This window comes from Gastrolobium bilobum, unplaced genomic scaffold (assembly GCF_033153095.1).
Source record: "Gastrolobium bilobum isolate Gb01-03AN ecotype WA unplaced genomic scaffold, APGP_CSIRO_Gbil_v1 utg2803, whole genome shotgun sequence".
NCBI lineage: Eukaryota > Viridiplantae > Streptophyta > Magnoliopsida > Fabales > Fabaceae > Gastrolobium > Gastrolobium bilobum.
In genome coordinates this window covers 478,818-487,938 of record NW_026898379.1, presented here as the reverse complement: position 1 = coordinate 487,938, position 9,121 = coordinate 478,818, and the positions used below count along the sequence as shown (strand labels likewise).

Below are 9,121 nucleotides of genomic sequence, written 5' to 3'. Positions count from 1 at the left end.
TATAGCTTCTTGATGTTCCTTCGTGCAGTAATGTTTTATTGCTACTTGGACTTCGGGCTTATACCTGAACTCTTGTTTCACATACAATTCCTCTCATTTTGTTCACGAACCCCGGCCTAAGCCTTCAACATCCAGTATATCTTCATTCGGGTAATCCCAATTAACAGCTTCAAAATGTGGAATCGCATTCCAAAATGGTGTAACATCTGCATATTCACACATAATAGGTAGATGCGAAAATAGCTAACTAATAAAAATATCAAAATATAATAATACAACTAACTAACTAACCTAATGAGTGTGGAACAATTGCGGGATTGGATATAAGGGTACTAGTCTTGTGTGACATAGGATTACCATGATGTTCATCACATGCATCGCTATCATTCTAATCATAGTCATTAGTCAACAGAGTGTCTTCGTCTTCCTCTTGCTCCTCATTGTAAGGTTCAACATCTACTATATATAGTCATTTTCTTCTCCATGTGCAACAGTTGATTGTGTGGGCTGGGGTACAGAAGATGATACATAATATGACTGACTATTAAGGTACAGTCCATGAATCAGTCTCTGACATCTCAATATCCACGTATAACTCAACAAATTGAGACATAGGGTTATGGACGAATGTTCGAAGGAAAGCATCCACGTCCTCATCATCAGATATCTCAGAACCCGCATATTTACGGTTTCCACACGGAACTCCACCCGTCACTAAAGATATTACCTGATTTTGTTGCAGCTTCAACTTTCGACGGATCTTATTTAAATCTTAAATGGACATGCCTCGAAGAATATACATTGCTCATTTTCCCCCCTTTTGAAGCGAAATCTGCTTGCACCTATAATTTTAGAACCATTGTAATATACAAATGAACGAATGTGATCCATTTTATGCAAATAAAACAAATAATTAGAGGGTAGATTATGGCTCAAAATAGGGATGAGATAAACAAGAAGAAAAAGTGCGAGTGTTAATCTATGACAGTGGATGAAAATAATAAAAGAAAACACAACGTAAATATCAAATACAGAAATGACGAAGGTGAGAATGAAACACTGAGCAATTCATTTTCGTAGCCGAGAGGGGGTATATATACAGAATTTGAGACTGGTTAGGTACGATGGATGGTCGGGATTTAATCAGGATGTATCAAACATGGAAGGTGTCAGGGCAGGACTAGTCCTGGATATGAAGCATACATGATTACTCCCGTATGGATCAGTTACGAGACTAGTCTGTTACACTTTCGGTGTTTTTCAGTGTCAGCGAGCTAAGGTGTTTTCAGTGTCGGCAAGCTGAGGTGGATGGGTAAAGGGAGTGAGTGGCGTCAGTGTGCCTGACGGAACTAGTGGTGTTAGTGCCAGTGACAAAACTAGACCCATTGGCTAAGGTGACGTGACTAAATGGGAGAAGCTGACATGGAGGTTGATCGCGTAAGGATACTTGACGTTACTAATCTCGTACATTTAGCCTACATGTTTGAGTGTATTAGTTTGACTAAACTTATCAGACTTACTTTAACTAGACATATCTTTTAACAAAGTTATGGGTGCTTTTGCTGACACATTGCCCATTGCCCAATAGTTGCTTATGAATGGAGTCAGGCAAAAATCTCTCCACACATTTCCGAATGAGATCGATGGCGATGATGTAAACCTCATACTTGCTAAAAAGTTACGAATTAAAAAGTTCCATGCCTCTTTACAAATCCAGACAATTAAAAAAACATTTTATCTCATCCCAGTCATAATTATTAGCAATCAATTGTGTCTCGAATGCCATTTATTGATGCGATTTGAAATTATCAAGATAGAAATGGAAATCTTCCATCAATATTATTTAAACTATTTGTCAATACATATGTCCTTTAAACTTGAATAATATGAAACGCTTTGATAAATACTAGGATCTTGCTATAAGATCGTATATATGCTCAAACGCATTCGTTTGTCATTAACTATCCCACTTAAAAAATAATAAATTTTTTGTTACTAGAAGTGTGGATTTTAAAACCAAATTAACATACTTAATTTCCTTCATATGCAGTAAACAGTTGGAAAATTTAATACATCTTCCTAGTTAGTATATATCATGCCATGTTTCCTTATTTATGACATGCCAGCAGAATTAATCAGTATATATATATTTTTTTGTTAGATTTGAAGGCATTCATGACTTAACCTATATGATAATATTTTTTTTCGTAGCCATGGATAGGGGTGGTATTTTTAAACCCGTCACATTGATATAACATGAAACGAAACAAATATGATAAAAAAGTATCGTGTTCAGATTAATTCATATTTAAATTCCTATCATGACAATATGCAAATACAAAGTTGACCAGTACTTTTTGGTTAATTATTTTAATCTTGCAAATTTATAATTGTAGTTGTAATTGGATTTTTCGTGTCGTAACAACGTCAACTCAGGTAGAAAAAATAATTTCCAGTTTGCTAGTTATTTTTGTCATATCATCTCACAAAATTTGCAAGACCGCGTATTTGTGTCGAAAAATGTAACACAAATAAAAATTATATACTGTTCGTCTTAAATATATTTATTTCTACCATGGATACGATTTTAAATGAACCCATTAATTTTATATATATATATATATATATATATATATATATATATATAGATATATATATATATATATATATAGAATTTTATAAGAGTTATGTTATAGGAAAAATGATTGTGTTACGTTATAGAGATTCATTTTGCGTGTCGTAATTTTTTTTTCTTTAAAACATGCGAGTCCCACAAAATATTGTGTATCATAAATATATATATATATATATATATATATGTTTGAAAATTAAATAAAAAAGAAAAGCTTACAAAAACAAAAAAAAAGAAAAGACCAAGTGCGGTAGAGCGCAAGAGGAGCGGAATTGCGTGTTCCGCAGAGGGTAGAAAGATACACCCGTTGGTAAGAAAGCGAAGCTGCCAATTCAATTCCCCAACCCAATCATTGGAAAAAATTTAATAGCCAAAAAAAAAAAAAAAAAACATTGGAAATACCTTAGAATTTTTACATAATAAGCAAAAATGCCAATAAATTAAAATCCAAATAAATTATTAGCAATTTATAATTTGAATATGAGATTCAAATCACACAGCCCCATCATTGAAAGTCTTCAGAATTATCATAAAATAATAAACTAAAATTAAAAAAACCCAAATAAATTTATTAGTAATTTTATTTTGAAAATCAGATCTCTCTCTTTCTCTCTCCACGTGCCAACTAGTTTACCGTTGTTAGGACAAAATTAGAGACAAAAAAAAGGGATTCTTTTTGCAAGCCTTAAAATCATCCAACGGTTCCCAAATACTAGCCGTTAAGTTTTTTCTTTCTTTCCTTTTTAAACGAATAGGTGCTATTCTGTTGTCTCTTACAAAGACAAAAAATATAGCCATGGTTTTCATTATATAATGTAACTGTTGGTGGTGCTAGTGTTCTTTGATTCCATTTACCTTCTTCTCTATCTCTTGGCACCTGCTACCGCTAGTAGTTCTATTAAATGCTCTTCTTCTAGTGTTGGGGGGTTTGGGTTCTTGGAGCATTCTTGAGTCGGAAGGATTTTGGGTTTGTTATTCTTCACAACATTAACGAAACCAAAACTTAAAAACATGGTTATCTCTGATGAGAACAAGTCCAACTCCGTCTTGCCCAGGAATTTCGAAGGTATGAAGTTTTCTGGGAACAAGTGCAGTTTTTAAGGTTCAAAGTGGTTCTAAGCTTAAAGATTTAACATGGGTAACTCAAATTTTCAATCTTTATTTTTTTTAATTTTAGGAGGGTTGGATAATATGGTTACCAGAAAGGTTGGGCAGAATAGAAGAGCATTGAGCGGCATCAATCAGAATCTAGTGCAAGGCGGATTGTTACCTTGCGTTGTTAGCAAGAGGGTGTTGTCTGAGTAATTCTCTTACGTTAATTCATCATAGACCTTTCCCTTTGTTTTTCTTGCAACTTCTTGTCTTCTTCTTCTTCTTTTTATTGGGTTTCTTTAATGTTAATTTTGTGGTTTTCGTTTTCTGTCTGTCCAGAAAACATGGGACTTTTGAAAAGAAGCCAGCGGATCCAGTGCATCGACCCATCACAAGGTGAGAGAATGTGGTCTTTGAGTGTAATTTTCAGTATTTCTTTTTTTATTTTAAGTAAAGAAGTGATAAACATTACTATAAGATTTTAAAATTGAAATGTCATGGCACTTTGTTGTAAAAGAAAATCTTGGTGCTTTCAAACTATTATATAGAGGTCCTGATTCTGATATGTTTATTCAAATTCTGGCAAAGGGTAAGGAATTAATGAAACTTTATGTTGATGCATTGTTATTTAGGAGGTTTGCTGCACAAATTGCTAGCTCACAGCAATCTTGCGCCGAGGTATATATTATCCTCTTACTGTTCTTTATTTGGTTGGAAATTGATGCACATATATATATATATATATATATCCTTCACTTTTGGACTAAAATTTTGAGTGGTGGGGTCAATTTGAATAGGAAACTAAGAAGTCAAACCCGTCAATGTCAAATCTGAATGTGATTGGAAACTCTATTTCCTTGGATGATGCACACAAGTTACCAGAAGACCAACCAGTGCCCATGTCTTTAGAGCAAACAGAACCACCAATGCACAGTGATTCAGATGAGATGGTAATTCTTTATATTTTTCTTTTTTGTTGTCCCTTGAATCTATTTCAATGTTTGATTTGTGACCTTGAACCTGTTAGGAAGAAGTAGAGATGGAGGATATAGTTGAAGAGCCTCTTATGGACATTGATAGCTGTGATGCAAATAATCCTCTTGCAATAGTGGAATATATTGAAGATCTTCATACTAACTACAGAAAATTTGAGGTATGCATAGCTCTCTTTTTTTGTCGGTAGTGTGAAATGCATAACTTTTTTATCTTGTTAATAAAGGCCTGTTCCCGAATTCAAACCCGCAACCTCTCATTAATAAAGTATCACCTTTACGACTGCTTCAAGCATGCCCTCTTGCTTTGTGACACCAATTCTATTATTATTTATTCGAGCCTTATTTTCATAGCTATCTTTCCAATTCTATCATTCAAGTTCTGGATTGTGAATAATTATTAGATATGTAGATTTATTTATCATTTCCAATTTTAGGATTATAACTTGCAAGTTTTAATATTACGTGTAGGACCGAACACATTCTTTGTTCTGACAAAATATGATTTTACTAGGGAAATTATAATGTAAAACTAATGCACCGTTGCATACCGAATTGATTAATTTTGGAATTGCATTATCCAGACTATGGATATTCCAACCTTGAGTTGAATCTCTATATCTTGCAAGCATTTGATACAAGGGGCACTCTAGAAAACTATGTTTAAGTTGTGTGCATGTAAACACTCACTGACAGTGATTGAATTTGCACTTATGCCGATAACTATGTACATCTAACATTGTTGAATTGGATATTTACCATCTATCAATTTTTTAATCTCCTATTTTACTGTTATTACTTTCAATCAGCAGTAAAAAAAGGTGTAAAACATCACCTAAGGTTTGATAAAATCAAAATTTGAGCTTGTTTGGAATTGTGTGGGCATAAAGTGGAAAAGGACTCGTTGAATTGAAAAAGTATAAAATATTAAACATCTTTCCAATTGGATCAACTTCAGTTCTAATTGTTTAAATTCAACATTGTTTGCAGGGTATTAGCTGTGTCTCCCAAAATTATATGGCACAACAACTTGACATCAATGAAAGGATGAGGGCTATACTAATCGACTGGCTTATTGAGGTATTCAATGTTCCGTACTATACCCCACTATGCCTAGCCTAAAATACTAATAGTTTACCTTCTGATTTGTTTTCATTCAATGTTCTGCTCAAATATCGATACGTGGGTCCAGGGGAAGTCCGTGGTGGAGGACCACTACTAATGGGTTAAAGCTAGACCAACCATATCAAATGAATTTGACACTCACAACCCAAAACCTTAAGATAGTGTTTTTACTTATATACATTTCACTTAGCCCATTACCAACTAATGTGGAACTCGTCACACTTGAAAATTCCAACAATCTTCCCTTCAAGTGTGAAATCCAACATTGGTATGCTCCCCCTAGGCCTAAAGTACTCATTCCGCTTCTGGCCTAACATCAAGCTAGCTCAAGTCTAAACTCGGCTCTGATACCACTATCAGGAGGGTCCAGGGGAAGCCCATGACGAGGGAACCCACCACTAATGGGCTAAGGCTAGACCAACCACATCAAGTGGGTCTGACACCATGTCACAACCCAAGACCTTAAGGCATCGGATTCATAGGTGATGTTACATGATCACACTTGAAAATCTTTTTGCATATGCAAAGAAACAATTCAACCCAAAAGCTTAAGTAGTTAGGTGATGTTACATTAATAGTGTTAACACGCCTCCTCACACGAGAACCCCAATGGGTTTGAATGGTAGATAATGAATCCGGCCTAGCCTACCTGTGCTAAGAAACTCCACAAGACTTAATTAATTATTAACTAAATAGGTAACTAACTAGGTGCGGTGATGATCGTACTTGTGACATCGAGGCTCTGATATCATGTAAAGAACAATTCAACCCAAAAACTTAAGTTGTTAGGTGATGTTACATTAATGGTTTTATACTTCTCTAACATGCATGTTTGGTCCACCAGGCCCAAATAGGCATGTTTGAAGGGTAGATAATGAATGTATCACGCCCAGTCTACCTATGCTAAGAAACTCCATAAGTTTTAATTAATTATTAACTAAATAGGTGCGGTGAGGATCATACTTGTGACATCGAGGCAAAGAACCAATTCAACCCAATAACTTAAGTTGTTAAGTGATGTTATATTAATGGTTTTATACTTTTCTAACACGCTTGTTTGGACCATTAGGTGCTCCACAAATTTGACCTCATGCAAGAGACAATGTTTCTTACAATTAATGATATTAATTGTTTTATACTTCTCTAACATGCCTGTTTGGACCATCAGGTGCACGACAAATTTGACCTCATGCAAGAGACATTGTTTCTTACAATTAATATCATAGACAGATTTTTGGCAAAACAAACAGTGGAAAGAAAGAAGCTTCAGTTGGTTGGTCTGGTTGCCATGCTTTTGGCATGCAAGTATGAGGAAGTTTCCGTGCCTGTGGTTGGTGATCTAATCCATATATCAGACAGAGCTTACACAAGGAAGGAAGTTCTTAACATGGTAACATTTCTTAGTTTAATACAATCCTGTAATTTTTCACATTTCTTGAGCCACTCAATATAGCTAGTTTCTGAGATTTTCTTTCCAAAACACTGCAGGAAAAGTTTGTGCTGAATACATTGCAGTTTAACATGTCTGTACCAACAGTATATGTTTTCATGAGAAGGTTTCTAAAGGCAATTCAAGCAGACAAAAAAGTCAGTACTCATATTTCTGCCAAATATTTCCATTTAGTTATGCATATGCATTTATAACTATTTGTAACCAGCAATTCATAATTACTACTAAACTAACTTTACTCCTCACCATGGAACAGCTTGAGTTACTAGCTTTCTTTTTGGTAGAGCTATCTCTGGTAGAATATGAGATGGTGAAGTTCCCCCCATCTTTGATAGCTGCAGCTGCAGTCTACACAGCTCAATGCACATTCAATGGTTTCAAAGAGTGGAGTAAGACATGTGAATGGCATACAAAATACTCAGAAGATCAGCTATTGTAAGCATATTTAATTTAGAAAGCACATTTCATATTCCAATTCAATTACACACTAACTCGACATACCAAAATACTCTAGTCTAATGCACATTTATCTTCTTCTTTTTTTTGCTTGTAGAGAGTGCTCTACTGAAATGGTTGCGTTACACCAGAAGGCTGGGATAGGAAAACTCACTGGGGTACATAGGAAGTATTGCTCATCTAAATATGGCTATACTGCAAAACATGAACCAGCATGTTTTCTTCTGAAGAACTAACAGTAGCAGAGCGTGTATAGCTACTGACAATAACATTTACATGAGTTTCATATGATTTGTGCTTATTTGGGGTATGGAGGGGGGAGTGCGTTAAGAAATGTGAACACAAGAGCAACTTGGGTTGCACTGGGAATGTTACCTACTTCTTCTCTTGTTCATTTATATTTGGCCATTTTCCTTTCCTTTTCTTATGTTCTAAATGAACATAATAACTTAGAACACTGAATTCTGTTTTTCTGTTGTTCTCAATGAACAAAATAACGGAAATGATGATATAGACACAATTTTACTTTTTTGAATTGATATAATAGTATTTGCCTTTTTGCTTTATTGGTTGCCTTTTTTTTATTTCCTGTTTGCATAAATTAGTAAAATACTAGCAAAATTGTTGGAAGAAATTTTCTTTGACCGGCTCCGTTTGGTAGAGGAGAATTTTTTTTTATCCGGGAATCTCGATTTTTAGAAATATGATTTTTATATTCAGTTTACATAATATTCGAAAATTAAAAATTTACAAATATTCAGTTTTGCTTGAATCCTGAAGAATACCGCGTACCAACCCTTGAAGTTGTGATTATGCAACTTAAATTCATTTGGATGATGTGTACCTACTTTGTCAAATGCGAAATGCTTCTTTTTCATCTATTATTTCGCGGGAATCTTGAGAATACCGCGTACCAACTCTTGAAGTTGTGATTATGCAACTTAAATTCATTTGGATGATGTGTACCTACTTTCGTCAAATGCGAAATGCTTCTTTTTCATCTATTATTTCATTTATGGAAAAAGTGTTTTATCCTTTTGAATGACATAACTTATATCCTTTCACTCTCACAAGACATAACTTATATCTTTTCACTCTCACAAAAAAGTGGGATTCACACCTTTATTTTATTTTTTTGTCAACTCTCACTCTCTTTTTATCTATCTCTTTCTCTATCTTAAAATGAGACAACTTTACATCCTTTAAAATAATATATATTTTTTCCTTCCTTCGTTAACGAAGTCAAAGGACCTTAATAACTTGAGCACATAAACAACTGATAAAATTTTAAATTTTTAACGTCACTTTTACTTTTTGCACTTTTTTGGACTTTTGCCACACTGCATCTTCTCCAACGGTCATTTCTGTATAGGG

At 34.4% G+C, this 9,121-nt stretch overlaps 1 protein-coding gene across 1 annotated transcript; it reads left to right on the top strand.

Moving 5' to 3' along the window:
* The first annotated feature begins 3,643 nt into the window (after positions 1–3,643).
* Positions 3,644–7,983, top strand: LOC133315473 (G2/mitotic-specific cyclin-2-like). The gene is made up of 11 exons (XM_061517102.1): positions 3,644–3,698; positions 3,810–3,933; positions 4,064–4,120; positions 4,357–4,402; positions 4,522–4,674; positions 4,752–4,877; positions 5,707–5,796; positions 7,010–7,231; positions 7,330–7,428; positions 7,548–7,726; positions 7,845–7,983. Exons 1-11 carry the CDS (start codon positions 3,644–3,646, stop codon positions 7,981–7,983), a joined length of 1,290 nt encoding a protein of 429 aa, XP_061373086.1.
* The last annotated feature ends 1,138 nt before the right edge of the window (positions 7,984–9,121 follow it).